Source organism: Trachurus japonicus, unplaced genomic scaffold, assembly GCF_045865225.1.
Source record: "Trachurus japonicus isolate A0001 unplaced genomic scaffold, Traja_1.0 AP030562.1".
Lineage (NCBI taxonomy): Eukaryota > Metazoa > Chordata > Actinopteri > Carangiformes > Carangidae > Trachurus > Trachurus japonicus.
Window position 1 is genome coordinate 1 of NW_028220695.1, and position 26,485 is coordinate 26,485.

The 26,485-nt window shown below is 42.0% G+C and overlaps 1 protein-coding gene across 1 annotated transcript; it reads right to left on the reverse strand.

The window, feature by feature from the left end:
- Positions 1 to 853: 853 nt before the first annotated feature.
- Positions 854 to 25,312, reverse strand: LOC146960226 (cleavage and polyadenylation specificity factor subunit 3-like; the record flags this gene model as incomplete). Its single annotated transcript, XM_085772518.1, has 15 exons — positions 25,299 to 25,312; positions 24,862 to 25,039; positions 19,086 to 19,175; positions 18,849 to 18,999; positions 12,949 to 13,124; positions 12,122 to 12,280; positions 11,253 to 11,399; positions 8,543 to 8,695; positions 8,332 to 8,440; positions 6,353 to 6,451; positions 4,950 to 5,044; positions 4,313 to 4,400; positions 4,128 to 4,194; positions 3,845 to 3,941; positions 854 to 929 (listed from the first exon to the last, which is right to left on the reverse strand). Coding segments are annotated over exons 1-15 (1,699 nt in total), but the record flags the coding sequence as incomplete, so codon positions are not given.
- Positions 25,313 to 26,485: the final 1,173 nt, after the last annotated feature.

Sequence of the window (26,485 nt, forward strand, 5' to 3'; positions counted from 1 at the left end):
TTTTTCATTCAAGAAAACAGAAACCTCAGAATAAAATAAATAAAAGAGCCTAATAACCATTTTTTCTCTTAAATTAAAGAGGTCCCAGCCTAAAGAAACACACTTCAAGTAAAAAAAGTAAACATCTTCAGGAAATAATAAATAAAAAGTGGCTCTTTTAGGGACAAAACAAGAGCAAACAGAGCATTGACTACATTTTTCTTAAATCAAAGAGGTCCCAGCCTAAAAAACTGACAGGTCAACATCTTAAGAAAACAATAAATAAGAAATTGCTCTTTTAGGAGAAAAAAATGAGAACAGAGCTTGGACACCACCTTTCTCTTTTGATTATTCTTTTTCTCTTAATGAGAAAAATGGGCATGTGACTGCCCTGCCAGTGATTTAAATCTGGGTTGGAATGGAGTCAGGGCCATCCTCATGCAGACATGTAAGTGGCTATTGGTCAGCCTAGAACGGTACTTGTTTTTGATGATGTTCATGGTGGAAAAGGCTGACTCACAGCTGTAAGTAGACCCAAACATGGTCAAGGTGTGCAGTGCTACTTTACTGAGACCGGGGAACACACTCTCAGACACAGTCTGAAGCCAGAAGGTAGCAGGGTCAGTTGCCTCAAAATGCTCTTTTAATGCAGCATTTCCTTGCAGATCAATGAGCTCAAGCTGTAGAGATCCTGCATGTGCCCACTTGAATGTCTGTGTCACCTCCTTTGAAAATCCTCTGACCTCTCTGATGAGGAAAGGATTCTGGATTAGCAGGAGGAGCTGTGGCCCAAGGCAGAAACTGTTGAACCTGTTACTGAAGTTTTCAATCAGCTTTTTGATGAAGTCAACATAGGGAGAAACATCTCTCTCACCCTGCATCTGTTCCTGCAGTTTTGGGAAGTGTTCACACTCTCCCTCAATATCTTCTCTGAAAATGTCCAGCTTCCTCTGGAAAGAGCGAACAGCTGTCATCAAATCAGCAACTGAATTGTTCTGGCCCTGCAGCTTTAAATTGAGATCATTAAGATGTGATGTAATGTCAACCAAAAAAGCAACCATATCCATCTTGTGCTCATCTTGCAGAAACAGTGAAAACTGTGTTGCTCTCTGGCTCTTGACCTGCTTTAAGAAAGCTTCTATTTCTTTTCGAATAGACCAGAAACGTCCCAGTGCATTGCCCTTACTCAGCCACCTTACCAGGCGCGGCGCCAGGATTTCAATTTTGGACGGGCCACAGTAATTTTGGATGGGCCACTACTTAGGAAAAAATAACACTAACATAGGCTACATAGAGTTGAAAATTATTCCTGAATGACTCGTTCGTGTCTATATTGCCTTGAAAGCACACATCTGCTGGGACCTATGGCTGAGACGAGCTTTGACAGCGCGGTGCGCCGCTCTCTCTCCCGTTTAAAGTTAATCTAGCTCACCCAGTGGAGCTCTCTCTCTCTCTCTCTCTCTCTCTCTCTCTCTCTCTCTCTCTCTCTCTCTCTCTCTCTCTCTCTCTTATGTGTTTAACCAAATACACGAAAAGCCAAATCAAATAAGAAATGCGTAGCCCACTTCTTTTTAACTCACAGACATTTATTTTCATAAAGTAATAAAATATCTCGACATTTTGCCATCGTTAACATTGAGACAAAAGGCTGCAGGAATGGAAGAAGAATTCGGCAAATCATCTTATCACGCAAAAAGTCACAACAAACAGGTTTTGCACAATGGTTTGCACAGATAAGTCTTAAAATATGTGCAACACCTTCTCATCACAATCCACACCATCTACACAGTTACGTTATCAGCTGTTATTAAAACCCAACTCATCAGGACGCGATGACCACCACTCACATTAAACAAACAATTAATAATCCACACTCAAACCGTTAACTGCACTCAACAAGCTGTTATTACAAGGTTTACAACAGATATGACAGACAACCTGGGCCGTGTGTGTGCGTGTATAAGAAAGGGGGGAGGGAGGGAGAGAGGAAAAGTAGGTAAAAACCTGCTAGCTGCTAGCTGTTAGCTACCGTAGCTCAGGCGTCGGTCTCCGTCAGGTAAAAGCTGCCGTTTATTCCTCAAATGAAGCTCATGTTGAGCCTCTCCGGTACAGTTATCCATCACTGCTGTTGAATTAGCCGCTAAACTGCTGGACGCTAAAACCGAGGGGGCGTCTGTGTGTTTACAAGTCACGAAAGCAACGTGAATGTACGTGCCGCTCACACTCAGTAGAGTTACGCAAAGGGACGCAGCGTAGCCTGCCCTCTGCCTCCCTGCGGTGTGATTATCTGCGACCGAATCACACCCGTGCTGATATACAGTACAACAGCACTCCCTCTTGTGTGATATTGCTTAAATAAAAATCACCAAATGCTGACACATTTAAACCTGTGGTAAAGTTATCTGAAATAAAAATAAATAAATAATTAAACCTTAGATTAACTAAAGTTATGTTCACCCTGTCATTTTGGATGGGCCAGTTGTACAAGTGGGTGGGCCCAGGCCCGTTAGGACCACCCATAACGCCGCGCCTGCACCTTACATTGTTGTGCAGTAGCAGGTCATTGGCATTTGCCTCAACATTTTCCAGGAATTCTCTCAGGAGGCGATGCTGAAGGGATGAGGATGCCCTAAGGAAGTTGATGAGTTTCATCACTGTGTTCATTATTTCAGCAAAATGTTCTGATAGAGTGGCACACAGAACAGTCTGATGGATGAGACAGTGATAAGCAATAAGATCTGGATTGTCCTCTTTCATCCGGGACACAGCTCCCCGCTCTTTTCCCACCATGGCAGGGGCACCATCCGTGGTGACAGAGACAACCTGCTTCATATCTATGCCTCTCTTTGTCAGCATCTCTTTTATTGCTGCATATATGTCCTCTCCCCTTGTGTGTGTTTCAAGTGGTGTTACACCCAGCAAGTCCTCACAGAGCTCCTTCTTATCTTTGTGAAGAAATCTCACATACACCAAAAGCTGGGCATTATCAGTAACATCTGTGGATTCATCAATGGCCAAAGAAATGCATGGTGCACTCTGAATGGCTGCATCAAGCTGTGCCAGTACATCATCTGCTAATATTTCAGATTTTCTGGTTGCTGTTGAAGCTGACATCGGGATTTGTTTGATTTTTTCACACATCTCGTCTTTTTGTTTCCCCTCAAATAATGTTTCAGCAACAGCATTTAAGCACTCCTTCACAACTGTCCCATCACTGAATGTTTTTTTGTGTTGCCCCAAAATCCACGATACCTTTAGTGAACATTCGTTTGCACGTTGCTGGGCTGTAAATGTATGCGTGATGAGTCGGGTAGACCTGTCATACTGGGCTTGCAGTTCGGTTATTTTGCGTGCCCTCTGCTCGGACTTCAGGGGAAAACTTTGCTCAAAGGAGCTGTGCTTTGTTTCGTAGTGCCGCTTCACGTTGCCGCTTTTAATTAATGCGACGTTTTCGGAGCATATGAGGCACACTGGTTTTGAACTGCCTGCCGGAAGAATGAACATAAACTTCTCCGTCCATTCATCTTTAAAACAACGGTTTTCCGCATCGACTTTCCTTCTTTTGGAGCAAGCCATGTCTTTTCCTCACTGCTCTGGTGCGCCGGCCACGCAGGGTAAACAAAGGATTTGATTGGCTCAACTGAGTGACGCTATTGCCGTATTAACTCGAGTAGCAGCGCCCGCCGACTATAGTTGCGACCGTCAAAAAAAATGCTCCATGAAAATCGACTATTCTCGTAAATTTATCAGAGATTGGTCACGGCTCACGGGTCCGGACAGAACCATCACTCGGTCCGGGTCCGGACCGAGGTCCGCCATTTGGTGATGCCTGGTGTATAGAATAGATGTCAGACGCTGGACTCACTCTGGTCTCTGGGTCGATGCACGCCGTGACTCCGTCCACCGTCACACTCAGGCTTTTACTGTCTTTGAAATTCACGCAGTCGTCCCCGAACATGTCGCTGAAACAGAAAAAAAACATTTTACCAGGTGAAAACAGAAAATCTTTAATCTTTACCTTCATTTAAAAGTTTTATTCTCTTATATTTGGATCAATTAGGTTTAATTTTAACTTAAAAAGTGTCAGATTCTACAGTTTTGTCAGATATTTTAACCATTAAAACCATTTTGCAGGTGTTCAGACTCACTGCAGCATCAGCTCCAGTCGCTCGACGAACAGCTCCATGTCGAACGTTTCCTTCCTGCCCTCGTGGACTGAAACAGACAAACAAACAAACAAACAAACAAACAAACAAACAAACAAACAAGCGTCTGTAAAGTTTCTGTTCATCAGTGAAATTAAAATAAATTCCCTCGTGATGCGTTCACTGACATTTCTGGGCGGTGGGGTTGGACTGGACCTCCAGGATCACCGTGGTGACGGCGTCAGCGTACATGTCGTTGAGCGGGTTGGCGACCCACTGAGACGAGAACATTTTCATTATTAATCATTTTATTTCAGTTATTTATTGATTTATATTGCTGCATCAATTAGTTTATCGAGTTTTTTACTTCAATTGTCTGTTGTTTTTACATTCTTCTCTGTTTTATTTGTGTTGAGATTTTTGTAGTGTTTGAAAAAGTGTGATAAAAATAAAAAATTGTCATAATTATTGTATATATCTGTATAATGAATGTATTAACATGTAATAACTGGTTAATAATGTATCTGTAACCAGGTCTGAGTGAGATCTGTGTCTAAAAACATAAATAAAATTATAAAATATACAAAATAGTTTGAAATAAACATGTAGAACAAATACTGAGCTTTAATAAAAACCTGACTGCAGCTACATAATCATGTCATAAACTGTATATTTAATGTTTCTAAACTGGTTTAAATAAAAACAGACGTGTTCGTGTGCTCAGAGTTAATAAAGTTTTGATAAACAGGTCAGTTTTAGCCACTTCAGGCGACATGTGGTGGATGATGAGTGTAAAAAGTGTCGTGTTGCGTTCGAGTGTCCGACCTCCAGTACGACCATCCCGGCCTCGTGAACCAGCGTGATGCTCTTAAAGATCTTCACCGTGATTTTCTCCGTCCCCTCGACCTGCTCCACGTCGCCTGAAACACACACACACACACACACACACACAGAGGAAACAGGAAGTTACAGCTTCTACTGCAGCATAGATATATATATATATGTACTGACTAGATGCCGCGTTCCTAGGCAACTCTATTGAGTGGAATGCGTCAACGCGGCGGCCATCTTGGTCAGGGGGAAGCCGTGTCTACTTACTGCACTAGTCAACAGAGGCAGACGTCTATCAACCATTAAAATCGCCATAACTCACTGAATATTCAACCGATTTTCAAGCCGTTTGGTTTATTATAAATGTCAGACATATGTTTATGATACAACAACAACAAAAAATCTTTATAATTTTTTTTTAATGTATTAAACATACACTTTGTTGTGATATTTACCCCAAAATCGTATATTGCTATAATGTTTGGGATATTGACATTTGCCTTAGACATATGATAAGCTTGTGACAATCAGTTTAATAATGAAGCATGTAATCAGCTTTTCTATAATTGGTGTAATTACTGTGTTTTGCTCTTACAGCCCAGAGAATGACATACACATGACAGGGGAAGTAGCAGTTACACACAGGGACTGAGTGTACTGGTTGTTTGATAAACAATTGGGATATCTGGTCTTCGTACCTAGTGTAACTGTGATAGTCAGCTGACGCAGGGGAAAGCTGACGAATGCGGGGGGTTGCGTGTCTTGTCCTTTTCTCTTTCTCTTGTCCCTTGTTTAATAGGAGCTATCAACAGCTGATCAGCACCAAGCATGAGATTGGGGTCAGACACGAGGTCATGGCGTACGGACTCCAGCCAATGAGGATGCACATTACATCAATTACATCATATCTTGCATTTGTGTAATCAGTAACTATAAAACCGGACAGGGACAGGAGACAGCATCAGACTTCGTGAACTGATGCTGCTGCGGCATGTTGGTCAGGGAAACTTAGTCTGGTCCGGAGCTCTGTACACGATCTCTTTTCCTAGTTGATTCTTTTATAAATAAATATCTAAAATGTTGTAACTGAACGTCTCCTGCATACTTCATCAAACGAACACGCGAGTTCAAGGACTGGAACTTCAACTTACATACTCAGACACACACCCACATGCATAAACACACTGAACTTAGTTCTACAAGGGTCTGACCGGTCTGACTGCTGGTCAGACATATATTATGTCTATGGTCAGAACCCCGGACCAAGATGGCGGCCGTGTTGACGTACGCTGAGAAGCAGAACGCGGCATCTAGTCAGTATATATACTGTATATCTATGCTACTGCAGGAGGAGGAGGAGGAGGAGTTAGAGGACGAAGGGGGCGGAGCCAACTCACCCGCGAGGCTGCGCAGCTGCGTGACGAGCAGAGAGATCGGTCCAGTGAACGGGATCGCCTGAGTCTGCTTCACCGTTCCCATGGCGAGGTCGGTGTAGTCTGAGGAGGAGGAGGAAGAGGAGGAGGAGGAGGAGGAAAATGTGGAAGAAGAGGAGAAGGAGGAGTCTGTTAGTCACTCCATCATTTATGTCTCTACTTTCTTCACGTCTTCATGTTCATGTCTTTCTCTTTCTTTACTTTTTTGTCACTTCTCTCTCTTCTTTGCTTCTGTAGCCTTTTGTCTTTCTTTCTATTTCTTCTCTCTTTCTGTCCGTCTTTTTTCTTCCTACTATCTTTTTCTTGTTTTGCCTTTTTTGTTTGTTTGTTTCTCTTTTTTTCTTTGTTTCTTTCCTTTTGATTATTTCTTCCTTGATCTTCCTTTCTTTCTACCTTCATTGTCTTTATTATTATTTTGATTATTTTTTTCTTCTTTTCATTGTCTTTCTTTCCTCCTCTTTCTCTCTTTTTTTTCATTTCCTTCCCTCTCTTTTTCTTTAGTATTTCTAAGTATTTCTTCTTTCTTTTTTCTTCCTACTATCTTTTTCTTTCTTTGCCCCTTTTGTTTCTTTTCTTTCTCTCTATTTTCTTTCCTTTTGATTATTTCTTTCTTGATCTTCCTTTTTTCCTGTTTCTTTTCTTTCTCTCTTTCTTTATCTTCCCTCTTTCTTTTTTCTTCGTTTCTTTCCTTCTGATTATTATTTTCTTGGTCTTCCTTTCTTGCATTTTCTTTCAATCTTTCATTAGTTGGGTTTCCATCCACCTTTTCTTATGCGCATTTTGTGAAAATGCGGATAAATACTTGAATGGAAACGCCAGAAATTCGAATAAAGGCAGTAAATGCGCATAAAAGTTTATACGCTTGGAGGGGGGGGATTTGTCAGCGTATCGATTAAAGGAAATGCGAGTTTTTGTGATGGAAACAGATTATGCGAATTGAGGCAGAGTTTGTGGGTGAAGCTGCTGGACTTCACCCAGCGACGCCCCGGTCTCCCAGCTCTCCTCTCTACACCCCGCGACACAAACGTGCTCCGTAACCCATAATCTTTTGTTTATGACGGTTAAGACTACACAAACACGCCGTAACATCGTTATGTAATTTATTGATTTTTCACCGGCTTCGTATGTAAACAGATGCACATGGAGGAGAGGAGCGTCACCAAAACAGCGGAAAAGCGAGCGGACTTGCACAGTTCCTACTGTCTTTCTGTGTAAATATCTCATGTTACAACATGAAAACCTGCAGCTTATATTCAAGTGCGGCCTATATATGTATTTTCTTTTAAAATTTAGCTGGTGCGGCTTATACAGGTGCGTCTATAGTCCGGAAAGTACGTAAATTGTCCATGATGTTGAGTGTCAGCTGAGTGTCAACTGTTGGATACATTCACGCTCTCTTATGACGTAATCTCACGGTGCACTCCTCCTAATCGCAAAACACTAATGAATGGAAACGGGCATAAATTCGCTTTGCTTTTTGCGCATTTTCACAAAATCCGCTTTTAAATTCGATACGACTTGGATGGAAACCCAGCTATTGTCTTTCTTTCCACCTCTTTCTCTCTTTTTCTTTCTTTCCTTCACTCTTTCTTTATTTCCTTCACTCTTTCTTTCTTTCTTTCCTTCCTTACTTCTTTCTTTCTTTCTTTCACTCACTCTTTCTTTATTTCCTTCACTCTTTCTTTCTTTCTTTCTATCAACCAACCAACCAATCAGTCCAGATGTTGAGGTTTACTTTCTGTGACAGAAGCAGCTTGAAACATTTGATGACAGATCAAAAACATTAAACATTCATCAATTATAATAAGTGTTTGACAATACACACACACACACACACACACACACACACACACACACACACACACAGAGTCTCACAGACACACACACACACACACACACACACACACACACACACACACACAGACACACACACACAGACTGACTGGAGAGGTCGGACGGCGTCAGGATGTGGTAACTGAAGTTTCTCTTCACCAGGATCCCGGAGACTCTCTGACCCTGAGAGCACTTCTCATCCGCCAGCACGCCCATCACCTGCAGCACAGCACAGCGGAGCAGAGCAAAGCATGCTGGGAGTTAACAACACGGCCCACACCAATACAACAACACAACAACAACACACACACACACACACACCTTGGCCAGTTTCTCTCCTCTGAAGTTCAGCGTCACGGCTTCAGTGTTTCGCGGGTTGTGGACTTCGATGTGAACCTCGTCGTTGTCTTCGTACTCTCGGATCAGAGCCGCCTTCAGCCGGGCCATCTCGTTCTGCTCGCCGTGCACCAGGATCTGCACACACACACACACACACACACACACACGGACACACACACACACACACAAACTGCATTAAGGTGGGACACTGCAGGTGAATAGGGAAAAAAAATAAACCAACAGATTTCACCATGAAACTTCCCAAGTTTATCACTCACATTAAGACAAATATTTTTTGTATTACAAGTTTTGTCAAGTTTTATGTTTAAATATGTAAATGAGGCAATATCTGATGAAATATGCGCTAATTTGCATACATTTCCAGAACCGAAATCTGAACAATGGATAAAGAACAGTGTTGTTTTTGGCAGGCATTTTAGATTTAGTCTTAGTCTTTTTGACGAAAATACTTATTAGTTTTAGTCAATTTTAGTCATTTCTATATGTGATAGTTTTATTCTAGTTTTAGTCGACGAAAACTCAACAAGGTTTTCGTCTAGTTTTAGTCAGTTTCAGTAAAAAAAAAAAAAAAAAGTCTTTCAACAAATTAATTCAATAAAGGAATGGTTTTACACATAATGTTTCCACCCAATGCCAAATACTTTATGGTCTAAGGATTTATCCATTAGCCTACACACAGATAAAGTGGTAACAGTAGTGCATTCAGTTTTTTTCTGATGGAGTGACGGCAGGTGTGTTGAGCAGAATGTGCGCTGCATGCCAGGTGGTGGACGTGACCACACAAGGATGAGATGCAGCAGCGTTGCAGACACTTGTTGATTTTAATGGACAGATTACAATAAGCAGAAATGTCGTGCATTTGAACGTCTGACCACCCGTCAGCGCCGCGGAGCCGCTGCACCGCACTGACCGAGGTCACCAGAGCAGCTGATCACTGCCTGCTGCTCTCTGCCGCTCCGATCACAAGCACCGGGCGCACCGCGGCTCGTCTCAGCAGTGTTGTTCTGTTGTTGACGGAGCCGTTGCTAAATCATGTGAAGCTTAGAGTAATGACAATCCATAATATGGAATTTAGAGGCGATCACAGCCCGACCACTAACATTTTCGTCTGCTCTCGTCTCGTCAACGAAAACTCACACACGTCTTGTCATGTTTTCGTCATCAGAGAGCCATGTTTATCTCGTCACCGTCTCGTTATCGTCATGAAAAAAAGGTGCGTCAACGAAAATATTTCGTCATCGTCATCGTTAAAGGGATAGTTCAACATTTTGGCAAATTGGCCCATTGCCATAATCGCTATAGTCATAGCAGTAGGTTCATTACCTTTAATTGTAGGTGTAAGCTATTTTCAGTACGGCGGAGCGCAGCAGCTGGCTGCTCAGAGCTACGCTATGGAGGCTAAGGGAATTTCTTGGTTTCCCTCATTAAACTCATCAAATTCAACATCCCAAAACTCCACAGCGCTTTTGTAGACAAGTTGTGACCTGCACAACCACCACGCTATGAGATAATGACGGAACGATACGAAACGGAGCCGTTTTCGAGGTAAATACAGGGTAAATACGGAGACTGCTTGCTGAAAAACTGTCCCTGAACGCAACGCGCATCAGCGGTTTTGTATGAATTTACCTCGAAAACGGCTCCGTTTCGTATCGTTCCGTCATTATCTCATAGCGTGGTGAATGTGCAGGTCACAACTTGTCTACAAAAACGCTGTGGAGTTTTGGGATTTTGTATTTGATGAGTTTAATGAGGGAAACCAAGAAATTCCCTTAGGCTCCATAGCGTAGCTCTGAGCAGCCAGCTGCTGCGCTCCGCTGTACTAAAAATAGCTTACACCTACAATTAAAGGTAACGAACCTACTGCTATGACTATAGCAAATGGGCCAATTTGCCAAAATGTTGAACTATCCCTTTAACGAAAACAACACTGATAAAGAACCTTTCAAAATTCTTGTTTTATTTTGTTGACATATCAGAGTCAGAAGTTTTTACAGAGGGGATTTTGGATATCTCTCTTTATCACTCTGTAAATGAGAAAATACTGTCACCATGTTTTTATGAATAAAATGTTGTATAAATCAGGCTGTGGATGATATATCAACAATCCCCTCTGTCAAAACCTTCAGAATATAGAAAGGGATCAAACTGGAAGGTTTGGTGTCTGTAAGTGCTGCTGAAGTGGAGATTTCGGGTCCAGAGTCTGAGGAAAAACTCATTTTGAGAAAACGGCCTTTAAAGATTTGTACTGTAAAATTCCATAGATCATTAATGTGAATCGCACTTTTACGATTGGTCGCGGATACGGAGGAAACGACAATTTTTGGATCCACGTAATTGTTCAGGAGAGAGAGGGAGCTTTACAGTGATACCTGACATAACTTTTGGTGAATTTAGGAGAAATCTACTGATGAAAGAGACAAAATGAAGTAAAATAAAAAACCTTAATGTGGATTTTCTACCATTTCTTTCCACTTTTCTGAGAGAAAAATATCCCAAAATCTCAAAATTGATCAGTGCATGAAAAAACAGTGTTTTTGCCTGTTAGTGTGTCGCATTAAACCCAAAGGATCCAGGAACATCGCTTTGTGGATTTAATTAAATAGTGTGGATTTAAATAGTGTGTGTCTGTGTGTCTGTGTGTGTGTGTGTGTGTGTGTGTTGTTTTTACCACGTGCGGCGGTTTGAGCGCCCGGATGAACTCGCTGGTCTGCTGGTAGTCGGTGTGAGCGGAGAAGGAGATGTAGTCGACCGACATCTTGAGAGGAAGCTTCTGTCCCGACATGGTGGCGATCTCATCAGGCTCCGTCATGATGTGCTGCAACACACACACACACACACACACACACACACACACACACACACACACACATTACACACAGTACATTAAATAACCTGTGTGAAAAGTTTCATCATTTAAAATAATATAAAAATATTATTAAAAGTTCATTAAACCCCAGCAGCACTTGAACGCAACACGACACACTCTTCTGATCGGTCCTACGTCGTTAACACAGGAGTCTGTCACAGATTCAGATTCTTGTTACGTAGCCACATTAAACTCAACATTATCAATAAAACTGACCGGACTGATCCAATACTGGGAATATCTATTGATGCCGATCAATAATATAATTTAAATAAGAGTCTTATTTCTGGTTTTTATTCAGATACACACACTGTAAAAGATTTTGTTTCAGCAATTACACTGTTCTCAGTCAGAGTTATTTGTGTTGCTGTTCTTGCCATCGCAGTTATTATCACCAAACTATAAGATACCGATTAAAGGAGAAGTTATGAATAAAGAAAGATGCATTTGGGGCAGACAAACTAATTTTACAGCTGTTATTGTCTATTTTTATTTATTGCTGTGATTGTTTATTTGATTTCACTCTCTCACTCTCTGTTGTTCTTAACTTGTCTCCAAAAGTGAGCACAGACCTGACATTTCTAAAACCAGTGGAGGAAACGTTTCACTTCCTGTGATAATAAAAAAAAAACTGCAGAAGGGACCCGAGGTGTCGCAGGTTCGATTCCCACCTTGGCGAGCGTCCCCTCCACGCAGTAGCCGGCGATGATGACGCCGTTCCTCTTGTCCGTGCACCAGCTCTCAAACAGCTCCCGGGACAAACCGCTCTGCATCATGCCGGGCGACGCCATCACCACGCTGGGCCCGATGTCGTCGAAGTGGTCCATGCTCTGACACACACACACACACACACACACACACACACACACACACACACACACACACACGTCAGAAAACAAACGACAACGACAATGGAAACAGGCAATAGCATACATAGGGTTGCAAAATATCGGGTATCGGGTAATATCGGAAACTTTCTATGGGAATAAACGGGAATAAATCCAAAATTTACAAAATTGAAGGTTGGCCCTTAATAAGCAATTAGTAATATTTTCCTCAACATTCATGTTTTTGTTGTTCAGTAAAATAGCTGATTGTTCATACAAGAATTAAAACTTGATAAAGTTCTACTCACAAATAAATCTGTTGAAATGTCATGTTTTTTTAAATTGTATTGTTATTTTGCATGGATGTCTGCTTATGACGAAACAAAATATTTACATTTATGTTTGGATATGATACAGTTTGTTTAAATTACCCCAAATTTCCAGTTAATCCCCATAAATTCCCATAATTTCCCATAATTCTCATGGATATTTTCCAATTTGGAATAAAAAACTGGAAATTTTCCGCCCCTTTGCAACCCTGAGCATACACAATGTATACACTGACAATACACTGACCAAAACAGACAAAACAGAAAACAAAGGACAGAACAAACCTGACGACACAATAAAACAGGACAGAAAAGTAAAAACAAAAACAAAACAAAACAAACCTTCAGGTTGCTGATGTGCTTGAAGACGAAGGGGTTGTTGATGTTGATGGCCTTGCGGATCTTGTCGTTCATGGCGTTGATGTAGGTCTGGTACACGGCCATGCACTTCCTGGCCAGAGACGAAGCGTAGAAGATCGGGATGTCGTGGAGCTCCGGGTGGTTCTGCCAGTACTCGTCTGGTCCACACACACACACACACACACACAAATAAAGTTAACGAACCTACTGCTATGACTATAGGGATTATGGCAATGGACCAATTTGCCAAAATGTTGAACTATCCCTTTAAGGTAAAAATCTTGCATAGTTCCTCTTTAAAGGTATAGTATGTAGGAATTCCCCCCATCTAGCGGTGCGGTTGCATATCTGAACGTATTCTTGATGTTGCATTCACGTGAAATCGGGCAGACGTCAGACAGACAACAGACGCTGCATGTAACAGGATAAACAAGCGTCTATGTAGTTTATAAGTTTATTTGAAAACAGGGACAGTGCACATTAATAACATCACTGTAAATGCGCCAGAATTAGCCAAGAGGCTATTTTTCATCTGTAGTCCCCAGACGGATGTTAAAAAGTCACCCTAAAAACAGAATATGAATATGATTAAAATTACAAAGTTATTAGCCAAGGCAATCTACAAACATGCACAGCAATTAACAACTTGACAAAAGAACATACAACATGACATGACAAAAGAACATATATAACATCAATCAGAAAACATAATTCAATACATCCCCAACACATGCAGCAAAGACACATCACACCACAGCATACAAAGCAGAAGCACAGACACAAACTGCATGCATACACAATATAACGACACCACAAAAAGACATGCATGCCAACACAGGCAGACAGACAACAACAAGATGGCTACAGGTTCAGCACAGACGGACCGGAGAGAGGAAGGAAGGTGTAACTAGTGCTGACAGATCTGAGCACCAATCAACCATCTCTTCAAATGAGCTCTGAATAGATTGTAAGTATTCAGGTCTCTAATAGTAGCTGGGATGGAATTCCACTCTAGTGCAGCTCTAACAGAGAATGCAGACTGACTAAACGAACTTTTCCTAAATGGAATAATACAGTCTCCTCTTGCTGCACCTCTTGTGAACCCATATGCAGTTGTTCTTATGTTGACGAACTGTCTAAGCGGAGGCGTGGTGGAACCATATATAATCTTGTGCATAAGACAGGCATTTACATATTTAATCAAATTGTCCCAACTCAACAGATTATATTTTCTTAATATTGGACAATGATGAGAATGTACCAGTTTCTTGTCAAGGATTTTAACTGTTCGTTTATACAAAGATTCTATTGGTTTTAGAGAAGTGTTACTAGCCTGTGACCAGGTATTTAAACAGTAGATGATATGGGAAAAAACCATGGAATGCATATACATCTTAGCCGCCTCTGTTGACATATAATCTCGAATGAACCTAAAGTTTGAGAGATTGAATTTGACCCGGTTACAGACCTTTTTCACCTGAGCCTTGAAAGAAAGTTTAGAGTCAACCAAAACACCAAGATACTTGTATTCAGATACGACCTGTAACCTCTCCCCTGAAACAAAGATATCCGGCTCGACACTAGGACTGTTCTTCTTGGTAAAAAACATACATACTGTTTTAGACACATTCAGCTGCAAACAGCATTGCTTTAACCACGCTGTTACATGAGTCATAGAGTTTGTGAGTTTATCAGCAACCTGTGTCATGCTGCTACCATGTACATAAATTACCGTGTCATCGGCATACATTTGGATGTTGGTGTCAGGACATACATATGGTAAGTCATTGATATATAGTGTAAATAGCAAAGGGCCCAATATGGATCCTTGTGGGACTCCTGTGGACAGACGAAGGGTAGCTGATTTATGATTCTGTACCTGAACAGACTGAGATCGATTTGACAAATATGATTCTATCCACATAAGTGTATCTGAACAGAAATTAAAACTGGCCAATTTTGACATGAGAATTCTATGATTAACAGTATCAAATGCCTTCTTGAAGTCAAGGAACACGGCTCCAACTACACCACCTTTATCCAACAGAGATTTGATTTTTTCTATTAAAAAACAGTTGGCAGTTTCAGTTGAATAGTTAGCTCTGAAGCCGAATTGCATTGGGTGCAGAGTAAAGGAGCTATTGTTAAGATGGCAGGTGATTTGTTCAGCTACTACTTTCTCTGCAACCTTTGACACTGTAGGTAGAATACTGATCGGTCTGTAATTGCAGGTTGAAACAGGATCTCCACATTTAAATATTGGGACAACAACAGCTGACTTCCAAACACTCGGAAACAATCCCTGAGAAATCGAGAGGTTAATAATTTTGGTGATAGGATTAGTTAGTGTTGTACTGAGCTCTTTGAGCATAACTGCATCCATACCAAATATATCTTTTGCTCTAGATGGATTCAGAGATCGAATCATTCTGGCAACCTCTGATTCAGTGACATTTCTTATGCTGAAAGCAGGTTCCATTGTATTAACTGGACAAACATTAGTGTACTCAGGTGAAAAACACTGTGCAATAGTGGCCACAGAATCAATAAAGTGGTGGTTAAAAGCTTCTGCTACTTCTACAGGATCGTTTGTGAGTATTCCATTTATTTTGAGTTCGAGCTGTTTCCTCTCTTTGTTTTGATGCCCTGTTAATTTTTTTAGCTGGTTCCAGATCATTTTAGAGTTACCTCTTGCCTTTTCTATTATGGTCAAGAAAAAATCTGCCTTCGCTTTTCTTAGTTTCTTTACCACTTTGTTCCTTAAACTAGCAAAGTGTTGTCTGTCATGACTCAACTTAGTTTTTATTGCGGTTTTTAGAACAGAATCCCGTTCTTTCATTAGTTTTAAAATATCTGCGTTTATCCAAGGGACAGTGTTTTTGTTATTTTTGCACCTAAATTTGCAGTTAAAATCTTTAATAATGCTCTCTAGTTTATTTGAGAATATTTGAGTATCTTCTTCATGGTCTATGCCCAACAGTAGATCATCCCACTCAATCTGTTGAACAGCACTTTTAAAGTTCTCCTGTTTGTTTTTGGGGATTCCAAAATATTCATATTCCTTGGCCCTAGGGCTAAACCGCTTATTGCTTAGTTTTCTGGCTACCAGTGTCAAGTTGTGGTCAGAGAGACCAGTTACCATATTATAGGATTTTAAAATTCTCTCAGGTCTGTTACTAAATATTAAATCAATTTGAGTGCTAGTGGAATTAGTTATTCTTGTGGGCCCATTAATCAGTTGCATGAGATCAAATTTATCAGTTATCTGTTTGAGGTTCTTTCTAGAGGATTTTTCCCCCCAGTTGATGTTAAAATCTCCCATAATAATTACTTCTTTGTTGAAATTACATTCTTTTAATAATTTCTCAAATTTCTCATAGAAACTAATATTTGAAGAGGGAGGCCGGTAAATTACAATAAGAGTAAAGGACATCTGTGGTGACAAAATTATGTTTAGACCAATACATTCCAATTCCTCACAGTTTGACCAATGGATTTCATTACACTGGATTCTGTCTTTCACATAAATCATAACTCCTCCCCCCTTTGAGCCCACTCTATCTCTCCTGTAAAAGTTAAAACCAGGGACTTTTAATGCTGCAGATGGAGTGTTTTTGTGCAACCAAGTCTCAGATAAACAGAGGAAGTCCAAATTAGAATCCAATAAAAGATGGTGCACTTGGTCACTTTTAGATTTAATACTTCTTATGTTCAAATGCCCCCCCAAAAGACCCTTTGGCTTAGCTTTAGGATCCCAAACAATTTTTGAGTGATTGACAGTCCGAAAGACATCCCACTTCCTGTTCTTTGAGTGCGCCGGATTTACCAGTTTACTGTTTACATTGTGCGAGATAACTGTACGTGGATTACTTGAACCAAAGTCGACAATGGTTGGGAAACTCCGCAGTTCAGCCAGCGCACCATCCCCCCCGCTCTCCGAATCAGCCGCGACGCATGGACCCGCCGACAACGCCGCGACGCTCCCGGCCTCCATTCCGGCAGCCAAGCTCTCCCCCGGCGCCGATAGACCCCCAGCGGCATGTCGCGCCCCGTCAATCCCAGTCATGGAAGCCTCCACCGGCCCGGCCACCGCGACCTCCACGCCAGCTCCTCCGATCCGGGCAGGCAGCACACCCCCAGCAGCGCGAAACAAACGGGGGCGATGAGGAAGGTTAGTTTGTTGACCATGATTAAATAGTAACGTTTCTCCAGAGCGTACCTGTGAGACAGCATGATTGCGTGTTGCATCCGCCGAGACGCTGGCCTCAATCTCCGGTCCAGCGTGGAGCGGGCCGGGGCACGGATGAATGTCTCCAGACAATAGCAAACAGATCGAGATGATCAGCGCATCACTGTGTCGAAGCAAGGCTGGTGGCTTTGTATGTTTCTTCATTCGATTGTACAGAGATGGATAAATGAATGTCAAAGCTAGAGCGTGTTTCCCATATCCAAAGTTTCCCACGGCCTGGTTTGTTTGTTGACTTAACAAATCAGCATTGTTCGCATATATTTTTGTAAACAAGTGGTCCGCCAGCACGAGGCAAAACAATACAGGCGTGACAATATGTTGTCATGGTGATGTGGTATTGTTTACCCGACCCACGTTTTACCGTCTTTCTCTCGTCGAGTAAAATGACATCCGGTAGGTTTGCCGACGGCCGTCTGCCTGACTGCACCTGAATGCAACACCAGTGCCTCCGTCCTTCCTCACACTACACAGTGGCAGGGCCGTTGTATAGGGGAGAAAGGTGATGATAATTCTAGGGGCCCAACGCCCAGTGGGGCCCATAAAAAACCCCAGTAGAATAATCTTTGTATGACTGATTTATTCTGTGTAAGACCCTGACTAATACTCATAGTACACTGTAAAAACTCAACATCCTTCCAAGAATATTTGTCTTATTTCTTGTCAAAATGTCTAATTTCTAGTCAAAACTAATCTCTTTCCACTTTAAATAAGACTCATCACCTAAAGATTTACCTATTTTTAGATAATTTTCACTTGTTTCAAACTAATTTTCACTTGAAATAAGTAGAAAAATCTGCCAGTGAAAGCAAGTTTTTTGTGCTTGTAATAAGGAAGAAAAACTTGTTCCACTATTATATTTTTTCTACTTATTCCAAGTGAAAATATGCTTGAAAGAAGTAAAAAGTGTCTAAAAACAAGCTACTTTTAATATTCTGAGTCTTATTTTAGGTATAATGATATTTGTTTTGACTAGAAATTACATTTTGACTAGAAATAAGACAAATATTCTTGGTAAGATACTTGGGTTTTTGCAGTGTAATGTTGCATTAGCATCAAAACAAGGTAGGCTACTAGGCTAAATAAAAAATGATAATACATACGTAGTCTAAGAAAAAAAACTGGAAAAGTTAGGGGGAGGGGCCCACTTTAGTATTCTTTAAGGGGGCCCAGAATTCATAGCAACGGCCCTGCACAGTGGTGACAGTTTTAACAGGCCGAGCCGACAGCTCTGCTGAGTTTCCGTGGTTACCTACGGTCACGATGCAACATGGCCGCCTCGGTTTGGTGCGTCGCCCACTCATGTATTTGTAACGACTTGTAACAACTCATTCTAAGGTACGAGAAAGCTTTCATTTGTATGCGGGTGTGATTCGACTTCAGTGAAATACGTATTTATGAAAGTAATATTTGATTTTTGCTAATAAAAAGCCAAATAAGTTACACACTGGGGCTTTAACGAGTGTGTATGGTGAATGAAAATGTTTCTGTGTGATCCATAGACAGAAACACGTCCCTTAGTTTAATCTTGTAAATAAAACTTGAAGCCTGAATTTATTTTTCCCTCAGCTGAAGGGAAAGCGCCACTCTTAGGTCGCCGTGCGTCGTCATGGCGTCGTTGTTGCCGTGGTCTCACCGAGGATGAGCAGCAGCTCCTGCGCTCGGCCCAGAGCGAACACGGGGATCAGACATCGACCTTCTCTGTTGACGATGTCGTGGACCGTGTTGCAGAACCGAGCCTCTCGCTCCTCCCGCTTCTCGTGGATGTGAGTCCCGTAGGTCGACTCCTGACACACACACACACAGGTTCAATGTTAAGTGTCTGTGCTCTGTGTTTAAATAAAGTTTGAACGGTTTGAATGCTTCCACTCACGGTGATGAGGATGTCTGGTTTGACGCTGGGGATCTCCGCCGCCATCAAGTGTCTGTCCTCCTGACGGGAGAAGTCTCCTGTGTACAACAACTACACACACACACACACACAGGGATGCAAACGGGTCAGGACCAAAAAAGAGAGGTATTGTCTGGCGGGGGGGGGGCTCACCATTAACAATATCACAGAAAAGTCAATTTCCAGTAGTTCAACCCCAACCAAGTATTGAGTGCATATAGATGGACAGTTTTCAGAAGGCCAACATTTCTATATTAAAAATGCTTTAAAAAAATAAAAACCATTGCAATATTTCAATTTTGGAGATACTGATTTTTAGGTCTTCACTGAATGTTAGTCATAATTATTACTATTAAAATAAACTGAAGAAATAAAGACATGGGATTTAACATCCCATTCGGTGTGTAATGGACATATAGGCCTATATAATGTGTTAGTTTCACTTTAATTGAACACATTCTACATGGCGGAGGCGACGTCTTTCCACTTAGGGCTTCCTTCACCTCTGAAACGGGGCAGAGCTCCATGGAAACACCTGCCTGACACAGCAACGTAGGGAACCGTGCACGTCCGTGGAGCTGTGCGCCGCGGACGTGCACGGGGGGAAAAAACGGCGTCACCGCTTTGGGTAACGTGCGTGCATGTCGCACGTCTACATTGGAGGTCGGCTGTTATCAGTATAATCAGAGACCATGAATGAGTTCGCCTCACGTGATTGTCACTGTCAGCCTGTTAGAAAAACATTTTACTGACCCCAGCTGAGACGCTGAGACCCCCCCCCCCTCAAAACAAAAACTCTTCGGATCTGAACGATTCACACAAGTCACCTAATTGACCCTTCGCGTAAGCCCCGCCCCCTTGGTTACTGTTGCTACGCCGGGCAAGCTTTCACTCCCAGCCATGCTCCTGGCAGTATTTGGTATCGATTTCAAAGGAAATATCAGCAAATTTCTGGATAAACTGTTCTGAGATAATAGAGAGAAGAAATCACAAAGAGCATTCATAGTTTTCAGTGACGTGACTCGCGCAGGAGGATAAAACATCTGTTCAACGACACGACTGGACAATGTACAGAGCAGCAGTAAGGACCGGTAATTTTACCGTCTATCAACCCACCAAGACTTAGGTCATCTCACTGGTCATGAAACGTTGTCAAACTCTAAGTTTTTGGGCGATTGTGAACCACATACAGTTTTCGCTGCTGTTTTGTTTTCTCCCACCGCTGTATCAGTCAGTGAAAGCAGTCCCTGCCTGGAGGATCCCTCGCCTAAAAGCCCAGGTAAAAGCCCTAAAAGTACAGCTGTCATTTCGGAGGTGAACATATGGTTTTCCCCATATCTACACTTGCTCAAGTCGAAAAAAAAAGTCCGCTCATATCTGAACATCTCTATATTGCTGCTGCCGCCGCCGCCGCCGCCGTAGTAGCAGCAGCAACAACAACATCCTTCTCTACAAACAAATGTTTTTCGTCCTAGTCTCAAAATGTGTCCACAAAAGCAAACGTAATGACTCACTGCGGAAAGCTTGCCAGGCCTATAGTTACGGTTGCTAACGTAGGATTGGACAATAGCCGTTTGTGGGAGGAGTTGGCGAAGGGTCAATTGGTCATGAAAAAAGCGAGTTTCGCTTTTCGGCGCGCTGTTTGCATCCCTGTGTGATGTTCAGGGACAGTCAGGACAGTCTGAGGACTGACAGCTCTGAGGTTGAAGTTTATATTAATGCACCATGACACTGTGGCAGGTCTCTGTACTAGGGATGTGAATCTTTGGGTGGCTCACGATTCGATTCCGACTTTTAGGGTCACGATTCGATTCAAAATCGATTTTCGATTCAACCGATTCTTGATTTCTTTTTGCGATTTTTAGTTTGCTTTATTAACACCAGACCATGTGAAAACGTTGAATGATGATGATGTCTACAGACTATTATATCAGAAGCCATATTTCCCCCCAAAAAATGCACATCACATGTTTCAGATTTATTCAGCAGCAATATATTCGAACCATTTTAAAGTTAACTGCTACATGAAGCTGATTTTATAGGCTACTCTCTTTTCAAAAGCCTGGACTGAAGGATGTGAATATTTGGGTGTCTCTTCGATTCAAAATCAGTTCTCATGCACATGCACATGGACATGTAGCCTATCTGTAACAAAGGCTGCTAAAAAAAAAAAAAAAAAAAGAGACGGCACTCTGCTCTCAGGCCAGCTCACCTGCAGCCTGTCTGACTCTGCAGCGCCACAGAGGAGCTGTCAGAGCTGCTGCTGCTGCTGGTCCTCTCTCTTCAGCCTGCTGTTTGGCTGCACTTTGTATGAGTTTAAAAAAGTGAAGATCTAACGTCACCTGAGCACCGATCAGCTGATCCAGAGCGCAGTGGATGTGGCTGCTCACACCGTGTCCTAACTGGATGCGACGCGAACGAGCGTCCGACAATCGCGTCACATCTGACGCTCTCTGTCCACACTGAATCCGTGCGTCTGTGGGAATGGAAGCACATCAGCTGTGCGCTCGCCCGCTCGACAGACTGGAGACGTAACTACCCGGTTAAAAGATGGGTGAATTGTGCCTTTTAAACAGAAAACAAGTTTCTTGAAATATAGAGCCAACAGCAAGTTGTCTCTATAGTGTAGGAACACGAGTTGTAAAAAACATAATGCAGGGTTTTCTGTAACATTATAAGACGGCGCACCGCCCCCCGCCCAAGATGAATGAAGAGGCTATTAAAAAAAAAAAAAGTCCGCTAGTCTCCTTGAAGCGGCTGTTATGTGTCTCTCTCTGGCGGTGTCAGCTGATGTGCACATCTGCAGCAACCCAAACAAATGCACATGTTACTGTTGACTGGCTCTATTCCAGCCACATGATTGGTTCGACGCGGTGGAAATCTCATTATCATTGGTTATTTGTATTGTCTGCCAAAACATGGATGAATGAAACATATCGACCACGTCTCATATTTCTATTGAGGAAAAGTTATTTCACAATTTATAGACACAACACCGACAAGCACTGAGAGCCGCATGTTGCAGTGACGTTATATAGGCTATAAAAAAAAAAAATCCGCAAATAATAAGCCGACGAAAAGGTGCAACTTGCCACTTAACTTCTTGTCGATGTATTATTTGCGGGGGCTTTCGGGGGATCTGCTGACGGTGGAGGATCTGGGACTGATTCACTGTGGACCACCACCAGTCTGATCAGGTCCATCACAGCACAGCAGCTGCAGCACTGCCCCGCTGTCACGTTACTCTCGCGTATCAGCTCAATCTGTTTACATTAAACCGACATCAGGAGAATAATGAGAATTATGATTAAAAATATATTTGTTTCGAATTTTGGCCCCTGGATCATGATTTTTCGCATTCTTGGTTAAAAAAAAAAATCCTCTAAAAAAAAAGACAGTTGGGATGCATAATGTGTCTCATAACAGTATACTGTGCGTCACGCTAGGGGTCGGTGGTGTTTTATTCTAGGGGTCGGTGGCGGCTGTGAGACAGCAGCGGCTCCACGGTGAGGGGGGGCAGCTTCTGCTCACCTGACTCTGTGCAGCTTCTTCATTAAATCCAAACAGTCCGACACAGCGACGCACTGCTCCTTTGACTCTAAAGTCTCTGTAGCTCATCAGCCCGGAACTCGCCGACATGGATCAGAAGCGACGGCGGCGTTTGGCCTCAGTGTCTCGGACTTCCAGAGCAGCTACAGAGCAGCGTTGTGACCTCAACCATGGTTGATGAGAGCAGAAATGTTGTTGTAGGCCTGTGCATATTCTCATTTGTCCAGGTCATAGTATTTCAAAGGAGGTTAAATCGAAAGCAACTGGACTTATACTGAGTCTCCAGACCAGTTAGTTGGACCAGTCCCAGCCTGGTCAGATGCTACATGAACTGATGAAGCCTCTTGGATGAGAGGTGAAACGTCTTCCTAGACAAATAACTAAGTCCAGTTGAACCTGCTTTGAAAAAAAAAAAAAGTTGTTGGCGGGCTCGTGATTTTTTTTTGACACGAGTCAAAAAGAGCGTCAAACCGCGTATCTCGCGTTTGGTCGCGCGTCACAACTCGAGCGAAAAAAAAAGCGTTCCTCGTGTTTGGTGGGAAGCCCCTTGTGGGTCTTCCCACCAAACACGATGAAATAGACGAAGACGCGATGGTCCCGTCGCCCAAAAAGAATCGCGTGTATTGCGTCGCAAAAAAAAAAAGTCGCGTATACCGCGTCTCGCGCCTAATCGCGTCTCGCGCCTAATCGCGTCTTTGCGTTACGGCCTTTTACACCGCGGACGTAACGAATAAACGGTGACGGTGTGAACGAACAACATAGAACAGGACCAGACGTGGCGTTGTTTCCTCTTTTCACCGACAGCTCCACTCTCCCTTACTTACACTAACTACTGTTATTGTTGAGGCCAGAGAATTGTGGGATTTGTAGTTTTTGACCAATCGCAGGTTGTGCTCTTTCTTTTTGTGATTTTCCTGGTTCACACATGTATTTTTTTTTAGGGGCAAATGCGAGTGAAATGCTCGTCCATGGTGGGCATAAGAAAATTTAAGACCTGTCTAAAATTATTTAAGACTTGAACACAATAATTCAACAAATTTAAGACATTTTAAGGCCTAAAATTTAGATTTTCAAATTTTAGACTTTTTAAGACCCCGTGGATACCCTGTTATTTCATATAAAAGTTTAAGTGCATGCATATTTTATGATGCTGTGTATTTCAGGTGTAGGTTAATATACACACACCTCAGGAGGCCTGTTGACTGGTTAAAACAAGGTAATCAGTAGATGGGAATTAACTTCAGATTTAGTCACGGATCACCTTCAAACTCTCCTTGTCATGATATTTGAATTAATTATACATCAACACCAGCATATATAGGATTAACACAACATACAAATGAATAAAATGATCTAAAAGTATACATTTGTTTATTATTAATTGGATTATTCAACAAAATGTTAAAATTATAAAACCATCCTTCAACTTAAAGCCCGAGGCGACGTCTTTAAACAGTTTATTTTGCTCATCAAATGAAGAGAAATTGACTCTGGAGCCTGAAGTCTGTGATTATTGATTAGGATTTTCAATCAATCACTTTTTAATCAAAACACAGCTGCGTTTTAATCTTCACTGTTTCTGCTCCAACTAAGATAAATAAATCATAATAACATCTGTTCTTTGTCGCAGCAGAGAGAGTGAATCACTGCGATTCATATGTTTATAATTTACATAATGTGATATTATGTGATAATGAAGTTTAGGTGAAGAGGTGCATTCTGGGAAATATTTTTTGTGAGTTGATGAAATTACTTATCAATATGCGCTTCCATTTAGACATGATGACGATAAAGTGCAGGACAACACGGTGTTAAAAACAGTTTCTTTTTTTAAAAGGATTTGTATTTCCATGCTTTTATTTTGAAGGGATGCTGCATGTTTTAGAAGCCTTACTTCTGATTTCCTGTTTGTCAGACTCAGTTTATTGATCTGGTCACATCGATTATTGATTGAAATGTTTAATTTTTCTAATTTATTTACTTTACTGTACATACTTTCTTTTCTTTGTCTTGTTTATTTGATGTTTGTTTATTTTATTTCATGCTCTTATATCTTATGTTTTGTATTTATTTATATTTACAAGTTTACTATTTGCCTTATTGGTTTGTACATCGATTTATTTGCAAAATAAAGTAAAAAAGCAAAAAACAAAACACCAACAGAGGGTTGAACAGCTGAGTCATGTGAGTGGCGGTGAGCGTCCGTTACCTTGACGCCGGCGATCTCGATCATGAACATGGCGGCGCCCAGCACGTGTCCGGCGTGGTAACACCAGAACTTGATGCCGGCCACTTCCTTCACCTCGTGGAAGTTGATGGTCTCGATCTTCTCCATGCTGTCCTCCAGGTCCGTCTCCGTGTAGAGCATGTCGTCTGCCGAGATGTTACTGTCACACACACACACACACACACACACACACACACACACACACACACACACACACACACACACACACACACACACACACACACACACACACACACACACACAGCATCAACACACTGCTGTGTCACAGCTCCACCTGAGCGACAGGCAGCATCACTCCCTCTCTCTTTGTCAGCTGTAAAGTGACTGAGTGTGAGAGTCTGTGAGGGTCCAGATACTATAAACATGAATGGAACAGCACCTACCCCATTTCATGTTACCTTGACAACAACATGTTGACTGATAATTTACAGTTTACTTTCAGAAGCACAAGGTGTGTGAGGGACAGACTCACAACAACAGATGTTCTTGGATCAAATCTGATCAAATCATCTAACAATAACCAAAAAACTACACACACTGAGTGGGTCTCATTCATGAAACGTGAGCAGCACGGATTTGTGTGTAAACCCTGAGCAGCGCAAATTTACGTGGATTTCCGCATTCATCAATCTTTTAGTAGTGCTGATTTTTTCGTAGCTACTCACAAAATCTACACCTGCTCCGGACTGTGTGTAGCGCTTGTGTAAATGTAGGAATGCAAATAAATACTGCTCGTCACTGTTGAAAATTACAATTTTAATCCGTACTACTCTCTCTCATGTTCAAAATACGCCGACGCCTTTGAAACACTTAATTTAAACATGACAAACAATTAGAAATATTTGGAGAGAGAGACGTTTTAGGGATCAGACACGCACAAACACGTCAAGGCTCCATCTTATGATGATAATAACATGATATAAAACTGGAAAAAACGTATTTGTGTTGCTACAGTAGCCTACACGCTCGGTGGGCGCACACTTCACCCTGCGCAGCAGCGCAGTCGGCACCGGTTTGGATGGAGCTGTGACAGACGGCTGGTGCTTCTATAACCTGCCTATATAACTTCATGTGTTGATACAACCATGCTCCTCTCCAGCTGAGGCTGTGACGAGCCTCCTCCTCCCGTCGCTGCTGTAGCTCTGTAGTTGTGTGTATTTTTTTTTTTTTTTTTCATGTTTCATATCGAACTATTCTGGCTTTATTTCTTAAACGGTTCTTTAATAAACCAAGGACACTTAATTCACTAAATCTGTTTCTTCCCTCCAGCCTTTGACCTGTCCCAGTCACACCACTACTAACAGAAGAGAATTACATATTTTTTCTGGACTCCACTTCACCCAAAATGACTTCGATCCGTGATCTCTCTTTTTTCTCTCTCTCTCCCTCTTTCCTCGTTTGCGTCATGGCCGCAGGTGAACAGGATGCACCTACCTCCTAATATGGTGGTCAGGATCTCCTTATATGGCTATTCATGTATGGAGATCTATGCTAATTGCTGATCACGGGGGGCGTGTTGTTAGTTTACGATGGGTTGGCATTCATGAAGTTACACACGTGTTTACGATCAAATCTGAGTTTCCTG